Below are 19,299 nucleotides of genomic sequence, written 5' to 3' on the forward strand. Positions count from 1 at the left end.
GGTGAACTATTATTGTGTGTCTAATAAGTCACAAACAGGGACGTCTGGTGTCAATAAAATGGAAAATGTGAGTGCTAGACACCAATTAATTTTTTTTAAGAAAACAGCTTAGTAAAAGACTATCAGGACAGTGATATATGACTACTACTACTACTACTAATATATGAAGAGTTTCGTTGCAAAACGAGATAAACACCGTTTTTTAATTGTTCAGAAATCGCGTTTTTTGGTTGTGCATTCCAATTAATTTCAATGCAACTGCAGTTGGTTTGTTTTGATTTAAAACCTTCATAACTTAAAAAATACAGCTAAGTAGCACCATAAAATAAAATAATAACATGATAACATAATAATAAACATGTTTTGACAAAAATGTTAAAAAATGGATTTATCTCATTTTGCAACGAAACTCTTCATATATGGGTGTGCGATATGAAAATATTTGTCCGTGAACGATTAACATTTCTCCAAGATCCACTTTTTCGGCAACATCGTTGTATCGTGATTTGTGCCTACATCAAGTACACAACAAGGGGCGCGCTAAATTAAGGAGAGGTATGGGCCGGGTATACCTTTTTTCCGTGTTCGGCTCGCGCGGACGGCCGTGTTCCGACACATACGCAATACAAATGATTTCTTATTCATATTATTACTCTACCAGGCCGTCAGGGCAGCACTGTTTGCAACATTTACAGTACATTAAAAAATGTAGGGTAAGTGAAGAAAAGTAGACGATCCACCATTGCAAACAAAGTTTAGAACAAACATCAAGAAAACAAAGAACATGAACCAAACATTATGGTGTATGCGCTGTTGTACGCGTATTGTGCGTGCACTTTCCGAGCATATATTTGTTACCTTGTAGGACTGCATTTTTTAAAAAGGGTGCATTAGTATGGCTGTATTAAGGCTCAGTAATGGCAAAATAATCTTTAGAAAACAACACGAAAAAATAATGTGATAAAACCCGCGAAAAAGCACGATTTTGCCTAAACCAATCGTGATATGATTTTTCCCCATATTGCCCATCCCTACTTCTAGATAAAAAATAATACTAATATAAATAATTTATAAACATACAACAAATAATGTTTACCAATGTCATCATTTTATCAGTGATTTGACAAATAAAAGGCTAATATAAAAAACACTGTATTGTTATTTATTTGTACTGTATGCAATACCCTTTACTGTGCATGTGTATATTATAGGGGTGGCACGGTTCATTAAAAAAATCCGAACCGTTCGGTTCGCTTGTCTCGGTTCGGAGCGCGTGTGTGCCGTACGGTTCAACGGTTCATGGCATGCGCAATGTAGCCTCATGCCCTGTATGTGACCCCAGATAGCGTGTTCCCCTTTCGCGAATAGCGCAAAAGAAGAGGTGACTGCTGTGGAGAGTGAGTGCTGCCGGTCATGTTACGTGTAGAAATGGCAAGAGGGAGAGAAATGGAAGTCTGCCCGGAGTTGGAGGATGCCCCAGTGTCGTATAATTTTGGTGTGTGTGGAAACATTTTTTTATTTTATGTTACCTATGATGACAGCGGAAATAAAACAATAGATACAACCACACGCGACAGCCTTCTCTCCGACCATTTATCTAATCTGAGGTAATGAACACTGTTTTACGTCTTTTCGTATTCAGCGCTATTTTTAGCCTTTCATTGATAAAACGAAAGCGGCTGATTTCCGCGTAGTTTCATTTTGCTAGAGTGTGAAAGTTGCGCGATCTTATTTCATAAACTGCCCCTTAAAGTAATCAGGACATAAGTAGTCAAAAGTGGACAAAAGAGACCTATTTAAATATAACAGGTATAAACGTTATGTTTCTCTCTCATCCACATATACTCTCTGCCAGGCACGTGCAGAGGGGGGGGGGGGGGCGGTGGGTGCCCAAGCACCTGCCCCTTTACCCCTGGATGACCAAAGTGCCCTTTTTGTCAAGGCATTTTTTTTTTGTAATTAAATGCCCTTTTGTGAAGGCCTGCCCAATCTAACTATTAGTAAAATTTATAAAAAAATAATTTAGACGCAAAATTAGTCACATGATGACGTATTGAGCTTTCATTGGACAATCTCTTTAGGGACGATCACTAGCTAGTAGGGATGCTAAACAATTAATCGCGATTAATCGTTAGCAGAATAAAAGTTTTTGTTTACATCACATATGTGTGTAAACTGTGTATAATAAATATGTATATATATAAATATGAACACATTCATGTATAATTTTAAGAAAAAAAAATGTATATATTAAGTATTTATATTTATATATAATATAAATTATACATAAATATACAAATGTATATACACATGTAAACATTTCTAAAACATATACATGCATGTGTGTACATTTATTTATACAAATTTATTATACACAGTTCACACACATATATGACTGAACAAAAACTTTTATTCTGCCAACGACTCATAGCGATTAATTGTTTAGCATCCCTACTAGCTAGCTCACAGCGCTAGCAGCGCCCACACGTGCACGACACGGTGCGCAGTAGAGGGAGGATCCCCCTCGAGCCGGCATTGAACCGAAGCGATGCTTGTTATAATGTTATTATTTTACAAGAACAACGTGAGGAGAGCATGCACAGCTTTTGTTTATTGCTGTCTGTGTGTATTAACATCTCTAGAACGTTGCAAACAGGGCTCTCAAGTCTCACGCATTCAGCGTGAGACACACGCATATCAGCCAGTTCACACGCCACACCTTGTATTTCTCACGCTGAAAAGAAAACATTCTTCCCATATAAAAACAATGGATGAAGCAAAGGCAGGGACGTTCTCTGCCGGGAGTTCATACAGGTAGCTGTCTCGAGTTTTTTTAGGTGTGCTCAACTTCACGCAGCAATGCAAGAACCGAAACGCACATGACATCAAATTACCGCGAGAAATATTCGGTAAATAATACGGAGGAGTTTGATTTCAAATCGCTCTCCAGCTGTTCTAATGTCATCCACCTGTCACGCGGAGGTTGTTGGAAGAGCAAGATCCGATGAATAGGGTAAAAAACTCGTTTAATTTTTGTATCATATTGAATTTACGATTCCTGGACTCGCCTTTGATAAAAGACAATGTGAGCTGATGTTGGTTAATATAGCCATACTCGTGCTAAATTATTAACTCAGTCAAAAACTCTCCAGCTTTGCAACCAGTTTTAGTTTACCTGAAAATAAAGAAAGTACTAGAGGCTTCATGAAATGAATGAAAGGAGAGAGGAATGTCATTATTTTATTGCCCTGTCATCAAGGCATCAAAGTGTGCAAAAACACAACACAAACACGATTCAAAACTAAAATATGTAGGCTACTCTCTTTGTATACAAATTTCGAACAGGATTAGAATATAATTATATTTTAAATATGACAACAAAAACACAAGCCTGTAAACGTAATAATATCTTAATGTCACAATGCAATAATATCATATAATTTTAAAACTGCATACTGTTCACACACACAAACACAAAATGAAATGCACTGTAAGTCGTTTTGGATAAAAGTGGCTGCCAAATGCATAAATATATAGATATAAAACTCAGTCTATATAGATTTTTCTGTCTCACTCTATTTGGAAGGAAAATAAAGAAAAACGTTAGACTTAAAATCATCTTTCTATTCTGTATTACTTTATTATTTCAGTAATAAATCTTAGAGCTACACTGAAGTAGGCATTTTGATAAATGCAAGTTATCTTTGTGTGCTAAAAAGGCACATAAGTTCATGTAGATGGCAATACACATTCTCTTTTTTGCCAAATAAATGAAAAGCATGTTGAAATCATCAATGTCTTCCCTCTCGCTGTATCAAAATCTCACCTGGCTTTTCTCAGAGATGGTCCCAATAATGTGCTTAAAGTCAAATTCAGTTTGTGCATGATCACATGATATAACTTTTTTAATACTGTATCCTAAATGATGGATAATTAATACATTAATAAGATAATACATTTCTGGAGTGTTAAAAATTAAAAGAAAAAATAACAACAAGAACCGTACTGAACCGAGAACCGTGACCATAGAACCGTGATACGAACCGAACCGAGGGTTTTGTGAACCGTGCCACCCCTAGTATATTAATACACCTTATATTATGTATTGTACTGCGACTGTTTTGGATGGTAAGTTCTCATCAGGAATAAATGCCAGCATCTCTAACTACCAGTCTATGGTGAGTTAAACTTGGCGTATGTGTTCCATTAACACAGGCAGGGTTGTTTTTTATACTAATTACCAACTGCTAAGCATCAGACTACATCAGGGGCTCATGAATCACTGTGTGCTTTAACAGACACATTTGAAAAGGGCATCTAATGAGAATTACACAAAACAACCCCTCACTACAACTACAATCCCTCACTACTGATATATACAATAAGACGTTCAAATTTATTGATGACTTCAAATCTTTATGTTAAACAAAATTAGGCATATAAACATATGTTAAGAGATGTGGAATGTTACCAACAGTTTAAAGTCATTGTTAAGATTTGAACGTCTCTATACAATACACTCAAATTCATAAGGAAGCATTATCAAATAATTACTTTAGCCCTCTAGAGGTTCAAAACGCCAGGAGGAAAATGTCAACAGAGGAAAGATAAGACAAGAGCACATCAAGAAGAAAGACTACAGGGTAACCATTTTGATCTAGAGTGTTACTTTAACAGAGACACTGCAATGCAAAGAAGCCTGTGGCAATATAGACCAGTGACGTCTGCTTCATGAGTCAACAGTCACACATAATATATACTATATCGTAAAAACAAGTCCGTATTGATTCTGATGTCTAACAGAGCAGGAACATTCTGGATAAACAGCATGAGAAATAACTGCACTGCTGTGAAGTTCATCCAGGAGGTTGTTGCTGAAGCAGGCAGGTTTCGGGTTATATTGCCCTTTAATGGAAAGTACATTACGAAAGTGATGGCAGAAATATGAGTGTATTTTCGAACCAGAACATCTGCAGACTGTCATCACATTCCTTCATACACTTGAAACACTGAGGGCGCTATTTTAACAATCCAAGCGCATGGTCTAAAGCGCACGGCGCACAGGGTGTGTCCGAATCCACTTTTGCTAATTTAACAACGGGAAAAATGGTTTGTGCGCCTAGTGCACAGTCTAAAATGGCTGTTCCTATTCTCGTAATGAGTGTGTTTTGGACGTAACGTGCAATAAACCAATGAGAGGCTCAGCTCTCATCCCCTTTAAAAGACTTGCACCATATAGATTCCCTATTTAGATGGCGGAATTTGTAAACTGAAACACTAAGTGAAGAAAGAAGACTACCAGTTTAAAGGATTAGTTAATTTTCTTTAAAAAAAAAATCCAGACAATCCACTCACCACCATGTCATCCAAACTGTCGACGTCCCTATTTGTTCAGTCGAGAAGAAATTATAAACATTCTAATTTTAATGGACCCCAACACTTAACAGTTTTATTTTAATGCAGTTTAAAATTGCAGTTTCAAAGGACTCTAAACAATCTCAAACGAGGCATAAGGGTCTTTAAAGGGTCTAGCGAAACGATTGTCATTTTTGACAAGAAAAATAAAACATATGCACTTTTAAACCACAACTTCTCGTCTTCCTCCGGCTGTGTGGCGAGTCAGCGCGACCTCACGTAATTGTGTAATCGAAATTTTAAACAATAAACTGACGGACTATTTTAAACAATAAAATAACACAAAGACATTAATGTGTATCATTCGACATACAACAACGTCGGAACGGTCCTCTTTCTCCACACTTGTAAACACTGAGGCGTAGTTTCGATACGTCATCCGTGACCTCTTGACGTGTTGACATATTATGTGAGGTCGCGCTGGCACGTCACAGGACCGGAGGAAGACAAGAAGTTGAGGTTTAAAAGTGCATATTTTTTATTTTTCTTGTAAAAATGACAATCATTTCGCTAGATAAGACCCTTATGCCTCGTTTGAGATCATTTAGAGTCCTTTGAAAGTGCAATTTTAAACTACAATAAAACTATTAAGTTTGGGGGTCCATTAAAGTCCCATTAAAATGAGAAAAAATCCTGGAATGTTTTCCTCAAAAAACATTTCTTTTCGACTGAACAAAGAAAGATATCAACTTTTTGGATGACATGGTGGTGAGTAAATTATTTGGATTTTTTTAAGAAAATTGACTAATCCTTTAAGATTGATGTTAAAATTGCATTGTTTTTATTTGTATTGAAATTTTACTTTTTTGCATTAAAACCTTTAAAAGTGGATCTCTTTAAAAGTAAATTTCTTTCAGTCATGGAAGTAAAATTAGCAGACTTTTAATTGCTGTAAATGTATGGATAGCCTACATGATCAGTATCATCTTAATTTGCTGATTTTCCTCATGTTGTCCTCATGAGTTAACTTGATTTATTTTGGTTATCTAATCCTTAAGCATTAAGTTACTATTAACAGCTTTCTTCTATGAGCTGAAGTGTTACATAAATACACAAAGCTTAACAACCGTTTCACTCCCCATCCAGCTTCCCTTTCAAGATAAACCCTATGTCTGTGGAGCTTTCAGGAAACAAAGCCATTTGGCCGATACCATTTTGAATGCTTAGCCAGTGGAGAGCTTAGGACTACCAAGGCGACATCAATGATTCTCATTCTCCCCTCATCGTGAATCACAGGAGGGCAGAGAGCTTAATTATCCAATAAAAATATTGGGAAAAAAACAGGGTTTTATTGGTGCATTGTTTGTTTACACATGTCCACAGAAGTGGTGATTCACTTGCTTATGGTTTGCACAGCAGGTAAGGATGGGCCATTTTATTTTGGTCGTGTTGTCTGGTAAGTGACTGCCCAATCACGCCTGAGACGGCCTGTCTGGGCTGTCAGGGTGAGGTATGAGGGAGAGAAAAGGCAGAGATGTAAAGCGAGACAGTTTTATGATGGACGGACCCTAGCTACCAAAGGAGGGGAACAACGTACTAACAATGATGGTGATCTCCTAAGTGGCAGATTTGGAACAAAGAATAAATACATAAAAATAAATTGTCTAATGGGGACACTATGAACAACATCAACATCACTTTGGCAGGTTGTGGTTGAAGAAGACTATAGTTGTGCCACAGAGTATTATATATTACAAATGCTTTGTTTGTACAAGCTTAAATGCTTAGTGCTCTTGTCATGCACTGACATTTTACGGCTTTAAAGCCATTTAACAGCTCCAAACCCGGAAGATGCAATACGAATTTATAGTCAAAATGTTAAGTTTTACTTGATTCTTTTTAGCAAAAAGAAAAAACAAACAACATAGAAAAGAAAGCACAATAAAAATAAGCCTACTTACCAATCCACCTCATTGCAGAGGTTAGGATCTGGAGGTATTTGGTCTTCTGTGCATTGAAAAAGGTGAAGGGCCCCATAAGTAAAGTGAAGATGCCCTAAGATAAGGTGAAGACAAAAAGACAAGTCAATGAAATCGTAAAACCTTTCAAAAACGCAGCATTGTACAATGATGACCTTTCTGGAGTACTGTATATGACTTGTTCGAAAGTGACCAAATGGTAAAATCCAAAGCAATAATTATGATAAGCAGTAGAAATGAAACGCTTTCTGCAATCTGTATTCATAATGTTACACATCACACGTAATGTTCTCATCAATCAATATATCACAGGCTCGATCACATTTACAAGAACTGGACAGTTCAGCATTAAAACAAGCCAATTAGATCTTCAAATAAAAAAGCATGTATACCTGCATGTTAACACTTACATTTTGTTTAATTAAGCAGATTGTTTATTCATAGTTATGTTTTATGACGGCACTGTCTATATATTTTAATTTCCCTCAATAATGAGCTCTACAGGACAACTGGAACAAAAGATGGGCTGTTTCACATTTTGACATGTTCAGAACTAAAACGTGCACAATGAGACCAGGACCAGACCAGAGCAAAGAAGGTCTAAACTGAATCAATTATAATTTAATGATGAATAAAATCAGATTAATGGTCCAAGACAGAGATTAACACAGTCCATCACAATAAACTGTCTACCACTAGTCATCTTCCATTAAAGAGTGAATTACACATCGCATGGCCTTAAGTGACACTGGCCATATTTCATCTTGAAAGGTGAGGGGTGTCTGGATTTTTGTATAGTCAGATAGGCTGATTTAACAGTTCATCATGATACCTGAACATCTGTCCAGATAAAAAAGCTGACAGAGAGTCTGGCCTACAGCAACACCATGAGAAAAAACGAAGGAACCGATTCATGTGCTGCTCCGATACCAGAGCTGTAATAGGAAATTGAACAATATTTCTGAAAGTCAAAATCTGTAAGAAAAGTATAGACGAGGTGTTGTTTTGCACTTGTGTGATAATTGAGAAGTCATGCGGAGATACAGATCGGAGGATAATCCAAATATATTTGATTTTTAAAGTAGATATGAAACACTCTTCTATCCATCATAAAAATAAATGAATGCTAAATTATGAATTATTGACTAAACAAAACCATGATACCTTGTAAAAAGTATACGATTCTCAAGGTCACACCAGCAGAACCCTCTAAAAAAACTCTGCACCTGTAAAAGAGTCTTTAATATAGTTTAAATGTACTACCATACAGGAAAGGATTTGAGGCATTCACATGAAAGACTCTTTTTAAATATACCAAGCTTCTTTCACAGTGGGACGTTTATTTTCACAACGTGAGGTTAATATGGCTAGTAATTAAAAGGTAGGGTATTTATGAATGAAGATGTTTTAAAGAATGTCTGTAACCAAGCAGATCTGGGGCACCATTGACTAAAAAGAATACTATGAAAGTGAATAGTACCCCAGATCTTTTTCAAAATATATTTTTTGTGTTCAGCAGAACAAAGAAATGTATACAGGTTTGGAACAACTTATGGGTAAATATTTGGGTGAACTATTCCTTTTAAAGTACTTTATAATATAGTAATTAATTAAAGAAAATAAAAAAAAGAAATTTATTTTGTTGTGGTTACTTACCAAAATGATAAAATGACCATATATAACAGCTGATACATTTCCTTTGGTGTGTAGTGCTGCATTCACACCAGCCGCGGTAGAGGCGTCAAGCGTGAGTGATTTCAACGTTAAGTCAATGTGAAGACACGTTGACACGCGTTTGGAGGTCTCGCGGTGCGATTGAGGCGTTAAGCGCGGCGCGGTAGACGTGATTCCGCCTCATTCACTTGTCTAGTTTGCAACGCTATGCAAAATGTACATACCCCAAAGTAAATGACACGAGTTAACATCTCCAATGTAAATCTCTTTTCTTGGACTACAACAAACACACGGATTGTAGGCAACAGTTTACTTTCTGGGATTGGTGATGTAGACAAGACCGACATGTTTACTCCTGTTAGCATTGCATTGTGGGTGAATCTTTCAAACATGGTAAGGAGTGTCACATTTATAGCTGACATCAGAGGTATTCAGACTAATTACAATGTATAGATTTGCTGGCCAATCAGGGACAAAGAGCTTCTTAAATCCATGCATTTCATGAAGAGAGTGATATCTGGAGCTACCAAAATGCACGGTATGTGGAAAATAATGTGTTTTTAAACATAAATCACGCAAACACATTGTATTATTCCAAATACACAAAATAATGTTGTTTTTATCAATGAAATAGGTGCTCTTTAAGCATTAGCATGTAAAATTTAATAAATTATCAATCTTTGGTAAAAACTCCAGCATTAGCTCTCACTCACACTGTACGTCTTACATCCCCAAATGGCCATAAAATGCCAAACGCAACTCCACATAAGCAGAAATTGAAACCCAAAAAGAGATTCTTTATGGGCCAAACGTAACACATCGTCCAATCTCATGTCTGATGGCCGAGCGTGCTGAAGCACCATATCTAGAGCTTGACTTATAACATATGCTACAGTTTCCGATGTAAAATGGTATGCTGGCAGGCTGGACACTTGACAGACGCTACTCTACGCATGTTAACGCTTATCCATTGCTCTTTTTTTAAAATGGTAGTGAAAATGGTGCAACATTGGCATGCTGGTGATGCACGCAAGCCTGGAAAGGCAAACAGGAAGAAAGTTTGGCGTGGATGGCAGTAAAGGGTGAAAAGGAGAGACAGGGCCAGGCAGGAAGAGCAGCAGGGCACTGAGTGACTCAGACATGACATGGAAACAAAGAGAAAGACACCGTAACATTATCATAAAATCAACCAAATTAACACATGAACAAAGTGTAAAAACTGCCTCAAGGTCAAGTAAAACATATTCTCAACAAAGCCCTGCTGGTTAATGTTTTGATTTTATTTCTTCTTTCTCAGACTGTAAGTTGTGGTCAGTGAAGCATTTGGCATCTTTCTGATGACTGTAATCTTCCAAAGCCATATCAGATAACAAATTTAGCAATACTGAGTTCATTCAAATCTAACACTTTACTGAAATGAAATAAGCAAAAAAAAAAAATAATAATCAAATTAGAAAATGCAATAGAGGTGAATAGCTTGACGACAGATCAGGACTCATTGTCACATCAATAAGTGAAATGAAACCAACAGCCGACAATGATATTTGCCAGCAGATGATGCTAATATTGTTTCAGCACAACGTGTCAAATTCAGGCTGACAAACATCTAAATGAGAGTGATGTTAACATAACCTATTGAATTTCCCCATTTATAAACAAATAGCATCCTCACATTTGCAAAGATTTCACACTTGAATTCAACAGTGGTGCCATTAACTGCTATTGATTACAACGATGAAAGCGTTTAGCAAATGTTCAGCTTTTCAGGATCAACACATCGTGAAAGCAGAGACAGTGACAGGGGACAATCAAATTTCAATTTAGACTTGAAATTAGATTAGAAAGCGAAGACAGCAGACTCATCGGCTCATCGGGTCATTTCCATCCAAGGTTTTTGCAGAAGCTCATGTGGTAGCACAGAACGCAGGATTACAACTCAACTGACAGTCACAAGCAAAACTAGGATTATATTTCTAATCCCCACAGTGTCAAGATCTCATGCCATTTGTCTCCAGTGCTTACAGTGTAATCTATGTTAGGCAGGACATCTCGACAGGATCAAAACAGATAGACAGTTACACCATGAGTCAACACAACTGAAGGATTAAATGATGATATTTAACAATTTCCCCAAACACACAAGACACTAGGATCCTTCCAGTTTATTTTCGTGCCGTGTTCTGCTTTGATTTGTTTGAATTTAAGTAAGAATACCTGTCTGCTGCTTTTTAGGATATTGCCAAGAACAATGCTTCATGTTCCTACTTCTCAATATTCCTATTTCACGCCTGTGTCCAAACCAGACTGTAAAAAATATGGACGTAGTGTGTCCATGACGTCACCCATTGGTTTGTGAAGGTCGTTTTTGAGGCTGAAAGTAGCCATCTTGGCCCAGTGTCACCGCAAATCACTCGCAGATAACGAAAATGGGTGAAGAGGCGGGACGTAGGTGAAGCTGAAGGGGCTGGTTGCTGAAACCACGCCCACCTAGCTTAACGGTAGGGACAGCAGTGGCAGTTCACCCATCACTCAAGTGGCGACGCCCTTAATTATGCAGAACTTTAAGGCTTAATATACATTTAAATGGATGAGTTACAAAAAAATTCAACGCCCCTGAAGAGTAAAAATAACTATATAGACCAAAAACACTTTTTGAACCAGGCTGTAAACATTATTTTCTACTGTAAAGTTGGCCATTTTAACATGAGAGTCTATGGGAATCTACTCCCTTTTGGAGCCTGCCTCTAGTGGCCAGTCAATGAATTGCAGTTTAAGTCACTTCCATATTAACTTAATCAGAGAGATCGGAAAGGTTGCCCCTCGGTCCAAACCCGACGTGTACAGAATTCATTATGAACTAATGTACCTAAAACTCATTGTTGAAGAGGTATATAACAATAGCTAACTTAGACTTTTCCTACCTATTGGCAAAATCTCCACTTCAATGGTGGAACAGGCAATAAATCACTGTAGAAAATCTTTGTCGTGAAGCGGGCGGCCTTCATTAAGCCTGGACGCTTGCATTACTCCAGCATTCACGGGTCAATGGTTTCCTCATGGAGGCATTTCGTAAAGAATCTCTTATAAAAGGTGCCATTCATCCATTAGGAGTCATTTACAGCATGATTACACTGGCAACTATAGTGTGAATCAAAGATAAAAGCTTTGAAAAACAGATGAAGTCACTGAGGAGCACGTCAAGATCCCATGACTACAATACTGTGTTTAGGTTAGCAAAGCACATGGTCCTGTTACCACAGAGCTTAAGGTCTGTTTAACACAAGCTAAAGAAAATAATTTATCACCACAATTGGGGCTGACATGTCTTTCATGCCATGTCACTACGATTAGTTATATGGACGGTCCACCTCAGGCAACCTGGGTAATGTGTTTTGGTCAAAGGCACAATGCTAAAATCTCCTAGACAGTGAACCGGCAACCTTTTACAGATCAGCAACCGATATAAACAGAATCTAGCAATTGTAGCTATAGATGGTTTCATTGGACGCACGTGCGGTGACGCGTCTGGTCGGTACTTTACAGTTTCAGTTTTTTTTAATGGTCTGACTAGTTGCTAAACTGAACTCTTGAAAAAATACCTAGTCGAAAATAACAAATGTTTTAGTTTTTCTAGGTAATCTACGTGTTGTTTATTTTGCTGTTATATAAACAAACTACTTTAAAAGGACTTTGTTGTTATTTATTCTTAGCGGGGTTTACCGGAAGTTATGTGTTGACCACGAAAGCCGCTTGTTTATGTTGTTACTGCTGAAACCATCTTAATAGACCAAAAATACAGTGACAAACTGAAAACATGAAATATTTGCAACAGGTTTTACAAATGAATCAAATTCTCAGTTTAAGTCTCAATGAAAATGAAGACAACAGGCAATAATAAACTATCAGTAGTTGTCTTTGTCAAATAGTATCTGGTGAAAGTTACATCAGATTACACACAAAGTCAATGCAAAGACATGAATAGACATGAACTCGCGCAGAGCATTGCAAATGTCGCAAAGTTGGTGGTGCGATTGCTGCGAAAACACTATTTACTCAAAGTTAAAAATATTCAACTTTTTTTCCATGTTTAAGTGCTACAATTGGGTCCCCAGTGCTTGTATCAACCAAGAAAATGTGAAAAACAACAACCCAGTAACTTAGCTTTGGTAAACCATTCTCTCCAAGCATGTGAAAAATAGGTAATTGACATTTGGCTCCCCTTGTGATGTCAGAAGGAGATAATACCGCCCCTTAATCTGCACTATCCAAACACGGCACTGCCATTTAAGTGCAGAGATCAGCTCATTTGCATTTAAAAGGACACACCTAAAAATGGCACATTTTTGCTCACACCTACAAACTGGCAATTTCAACATGCTATATTAAATTAACTATATGGTATTTTGAGCTAGAACTTCACATACATACTATGGGGACACCAAAGATTAATTTGTCATCTTAAAAAAAGTCTTGTGAAATGTCCCCTTTAAATATCCTAAAAATCTAAATATCAAACAATGACCAACTGTATGAAAACCATCAATGTATGAATGACCTCCAAATCAGAGCAAAACTGAAGTCAACACCACTTTAATTAAGCTTCTACCCTGTCACAACCCCTAACCTTGTAATACAAAGAGGATAGGACCGTTTTTGTATTAAAGATCTGTAATACCAAAAAAGGTCCTAACGCAGTTATCTGAAACCCTCCAGGCGTACAAAAGCCACCATCATCACAATGAAGGTCAAACAAATAGCTTCTGACTGTAGACACAGAAGGATGTTCTGATAATGAGAGAGATTGGTTGTGCTTGCGGACATCATTTCATGGAAATCACGTACAACTTCATCCTGACACCCACCGAGGAAGACCATTACATCATTCTGCGATGTCCTTGGACCAGATAACCAGCTTTCCAAAACCGAGAACAATATTGTACACAGCAGGTAGCCCCTACTGAACATGCAAGCTGTTCAGCAATCACCAGACTGAGGTTAAGCATGCAAGAACTATGCTAAAACTGACTTGAAGGAAGTTATTCAGGCAGTAATATGGGCGCTAGTAAGCGTAACAGCTAAAAACAATAATTAACACCACAAAAACAAGCCAGTAAGCAACCATCACAATTTATTCCTCTGATATTCTGTTTCCATTTGCAACAAAATAAGTTAGGAAACATTTAATTAGGTATTATCAGTAAGTGGCTGCTGGTTACTATATTTGGTTCCTTTTAACGCAGAATGTTTTTGCCCATTTTGCCTCGTAATCCGATTATTTAGCCTCATCCTGACATCCCCACTGCAAGACCATTACATCATTCTGCCATGCCCTTGAAGGAGAAGATAAATGAAATAAATCATAATTCCAATCGTTTACAAAGTGATAGCGCACATCTCTACAAGCTGTCTGATTCAAAGCATAATTTATATCTGTAGCACAAAAGCTGTGATGAAAGCTACGCTGAAAAGTTTCACACTAAAGAAGCATTAGCATAGTTCTTTAATCATAAGCATTAGTGATCGTATCCTCTAGCAAGCTAATTACAAAACAAGATGAGAACATGTGACATCTGTGTTTGGAGCTACAGGCAGCGGCATCAATTACTGCCACGTTTATAGCATTGTGACAGATGTATCCTTGCATATCCTACAGAGAACATAAAATCTGTCAGGTTTGCTACAGTCGTAACATATATATGGATCTGAGCTCAAGGCTGAGTGTCTTTTATTTGCAAGTGCTGTCTTGTCTTGTCTTTTCTCTTCTCTTTTTTAAGTATATCCATCACATTGTTCAACTCTGTCAGACCACACTCCCTGGTCTGGTGATAATCTCAATCGTGACTGCTGGTCATTTCCCTTTACATGCGAGTGACGGTTTTGGTGTGGATTGTACCCCTCGGTGGGCCGCTATTTTCTCCTCCTGCTGTGCTAATATCCACTAAACCATCTGCGGTGCTTATTCCAGCAGAACGATTCACAGTGTACGAGCTTTCTCCGAAAAAGATTCAAGGTATTGATATATATAAATCAAAATAATCATCACATTTTATTTTTATTTAAAATTACTCAACCTTGTATTGCTTGATATTGCAATCTTTGTGCCACAAGACGGCATATACGAGAAAGCTTGTCTTCCTAAAGACAAGCAATTGCAGTCTGGCTTTCTATACAGACATACTCTCTTACGTACAAAATACAGAATTTAGCCAAAGCATTTATTAAAAAAGGTCCTGTATACACCTGGTATTAAGATGAGTTTTGGTTGATCAGATCACAAGTAGACGATTCTAAATACTTGTGTAAATTGTGTCTTGAATAGTTTCGAGCATTTCCACTTTAACCACATTCAGAGGTAGATGCATTCGACCGGATTGTGGTTCGAACAGCCAAAAAAGACTGCTTACTCCCTACCTACTGGCCTAATGTGTAATGTACCTAGGGCTGGATGATATGGCCCAAATATCTATCGCCACTATACTTCTAAATTTCAATCTATATAAATCCAATAACGTTTCCATAGTTCCTTAGTTTTGATCAATTTGTTATTATAGTAATATGTGGAAAAAAAATTTAAACAGCCTAAGTAAAAGTGAGCCCAAAACTTTTAAAAGGTAGTAGGCTATTTAAATGTTACATAAGATAGTTGGACAGAAAAAAAATTGTAATTGCATAGCAAGCTACACAATGATATATTAGATATTACACAAAAGTTCTTTCTGGTTCTCGAATCTAAATGGCTAAGAGCTCTTACCAGGCATGCGATATTCTACTGACAACATAACAGTAACCGCTTCACCGTTTGTATCATTCCACCACCTACTGGTAATTTTAGTATTAGTGAGTGGGACTTCTTTAGGAGCCATTCGCCCATCTCTGACTTTTGCACGTTTCTCATCTTTCCATTTTTCTAACCTTCGCGCCAGATGGCTTAAGCATACTTTCTCATCCGTAATTCAGTGTGTGTTGCATTAAATCTCCCGTTCTCCCTCCCTATACGGTGCCACCATTGGAAGCTGTGACTTGATGTGAATTAACCCTGCGCATCCTTCTTGTACTTCTGAGTGACAGCTATTTCCTGGGCAAGTCCCAACCAGATTAATTGATCGCAATGATATGATTTGACGTGAGGTACAGATGAGCGATTTAAATCCATTCAGTTTTTTCCTCGTCGTTCTGGAGAGCGTGTCCATTGGTTGCTTAGCAAAGAAAGACGCCACGAGAGCGCACTTTGGAAGGAAGAACCCTTGACCCATGTTAAACATGTGTTTTTAACATGACATGTGAACAGCCACGGGACGCTGTAATGTAAATCGAAATTTCGGAAATGTGTTTAGAAACCATACACTGTAAAAAGTGTTTCTGTGCCTTAGTAGATTTAACAAAGGAAAAATTAGTAAACTGTATTAAAATGTTTAATTCTAGTTTTTTTATCAAAATACGAGTTAAATAGCATAAAAAGTTTAATAATTTGAGTAATTCTAAATACACACATTATTGAGTAAAATCAGCTTCATTTTATCATTATAATCCACTTAAATTTGTAAGAAGGAAATTAACTTAATATTTTTGTGTTGAAACTACATGAATGATTTTAGTAATCATAACTAACTAGGCAGTAGACTCGTAGTTCTCAGCATGCTTTGCAAGGGACTGCATTTGGAGAGTAAAATTTGAATTTAAACACTATTTTATGTGTTTTTAACTAAAAAGATTCATTGAGTTTTGTAGTTACCATTGTTCAGAAGACTGGTGCTTGTGCATAGACTGCATACTGAAGTATGTCGCACTTTACAGCTGCCCAAAACAAAACTGGATTGGCACGCTGATTGAATAAGCAATTTGTGCCCTCATCTCAGAGAGAGATTATGTCTAAATCAATGTTTATGGAAACAACAACAAAGCATAAAAAGTTACCTGTACCAAGAAAAGTAAATTAAACTAACTAAGTAATACTAGAACTATTAGTTAAATCAACTTATATTTAATTTTGTTGTGTTTGTATTAAGTAATATTACAGTTTTTATTATACTTAAAAAAGTCTGCAAGTTGACTCAACTTAAAACATCCAATGCAGCCACTTGCCTCAATTTTTTTAAGTTAAATTTAGGTATTTCTTTTTACAGTGTATAACCGTTATTGAAAAAATGTAAGGTGAAATATATTGATATTAAATTATTGTCCAGCCCTAAATGTACCAAACGCATTGTTATTCTATCGGTCCTGGCTTCTAGTGCAAACCCAAAGTGTTGGGCGCAGTTTTTTTGGCTATCATTGTTAAAACAAAAGCTGCTGCTAGTTATGATGGATCAATGAGACGTTATTGCTCATCTATATTTAAATTAGGTAACGAATAGTGTAACCACGTGTCTCAAGGAGTCATATAAACAAGAGTGTTTGGTACAAAGGTTGCTTTCATCAACATGGTAAAAGTAATTAGTTCATTTGTCAAGGACCCATAAGGTCAATAAGAGTGATCATGTACATCCATTAATACAATTCCCTCTTTAGAGTAATTACAATCTCAATGTGACCAGAATGCCTCCATGTCCTTGTCCTGACAATATACGGGTGATTCTCACGAAACCATTGAAACGCCACGGCACTAATGATTTTAGCGTTAAAATGTGTAATATAGTAACATTAAAAAGCATCAGAATTAACACAATACTGTGTTCTACCTTGCACAATGTGTGATTTCAACATAAGAATTTATAATTGTAAATTTTATCTCATTTTCTGCTGAAATTCTCATTACCGCAATGTGTCCGGCTGTGTTTGAACATGCGTTATGTTGTAATTTAATCAAAATAAACACAAAAATATTAAGAAAAAAATAAATGGATGTTTTGCTAGACAACTTTAGATGACAGAAAAAATATTTACTGAATATTCATGTATAATAATAATGAAGAAAAATTAGGAAATGATGTGTCCATGCCTGATGTTCTCATCCTCCGCAACACTTTTTGAGAACAGTTTAAGCACACATACAGAATTTTAATAAAGTTTGATTTTGAGTGACCAAGCACATGGACCAGTTACTTCAAGATGGCTACCAGGTAAGATCATTTTTTTTACAGTTAATTTGAAATATTGTCTTGTCATAATGCTTACACGACATTTTGATTATCATTACCGCAACAGATGCTTATTAAATGTTAATTTAATTAATAGAAGCATAATACTTTGATTTTAAATGCATGTGCAGAATCTCCAAATTATGTTCTTTCAGGTTTGTCATGTCATTTTGAAAATATGTCAGTGTTGATGTTTTCTGACTGTTGCGGTAATGAGATTTTTTAGGACTAATTTTTTAAATTATGTTACAAAAAGTGTTAAATGATAAGTAAAAGTTTTTAAATTAATGTTCCCATTTACTCCAGACTTTGTTTTACAATGTCTGGTGTGAAAAAAAGTAAATTTAAGCAATTTTTACATTTTCATGCTTGACATTTTTAAAACCAAGTTTTCGTGAGAATCACCCATACAGACTTTACATTCTCCCTAGATATAGCGGTTGGTATATAGCTCTTTAAATCAGACACTGAAATGAATCGACAGCAGATAAAATCTAAATCCACTGATCTTCTTGTAAGCTTTTAGTGAATATGATGCATAAAATGGCATTTTTACACAGTGAGGAATATTAAAGGCGGAGTGCACGATTTCTGAAAAACACTTTGGAAAAGGGAGTCGGGCCGAGTACCAAAACACACTTGTAGCCAATCAGCAGTAAGGGGCATGTCTACTAACCAACATTGTTGCCTGGGTTGCATATGTGTGGTCTATCAAAATAAGCTCCAGATTCTATTGGGGTAGGGGTGTGTTTGTTTAGGTGAGATCATGGACCCTGCCTTTAAATGTCTTAGCCGCTGTACTTTGCAAATTTTGTTGTCCAACTATTTTTCAGTGTTTTCTCTTTCTTTTATTAATGTAAAGCTGCTTTGAAATAATTAAACAATTATAAAAAGCGCCATATAAATAAAACTGAATTGAATCTTATGTGGCAGAACAGTATGCATATTCGGATGCCTGTTTTAGCCAATCCAACTGGATCTTTAACGATACAGTATTGCTGTGGGACAGCTGTTAAGACAGAGATCAAATATAGCTCTTTGCTTGCTGTGAAGCTGGGATAAAGATGTGACGCCAGTGATATACTTAAATGGGAAAACTATGAAGAAAATAATAAATTGAATTAAGTACATACGTTACACTAGCGTTCAAAAGTTTGAACAAAATGTTGCTCATAATCTTACTTTTTTTTTATCTTAAAGTGTAGGCTTAAATG

The 19,299-nt window shown here is 36.6% G+C and overlaps 1 protein-coding gene across 1 annotated transcript in view; it reads right to left on the reverse strand.

The window, feature by feature from the left end:
* The window catches only part of tmem104 (transmembrane protein 104), a 48,656-nt gene that overhangs the window by 12,086 nt on the left and 17,271 nt on the right, over positions 1 to 19,299 (reverse strand). Inside the window, exon 9 of the mRNA XM_055194721.2 lies at positions 7,317 to 7,410. Within this exon, the coding sequence (XP_055050696.1) occupies positions 7,317 to 7,410 (94 nt within the window). The remainder of the gene's footprint in view (positions 1 to 7,316; positions 7,411 to 19,299) is intronic.

The sequence above is a fragment of the Misgurnus anguillicaudatus genome, chromosome 19 (genome assembly GCF_027580225.2).
Source record: "Misgurnus anguillicaudatus chromosome 19, ASM2758022v2, whole genome shotgun sequence".
Taxonomy (NCBI): domain Eukaryota; kingdom Metazoa; phylum Chordata; class Actinopteri; order Cypriniformes; family Cobitidae; genus Misgurnus; species Misgurnus anguillicaudatus.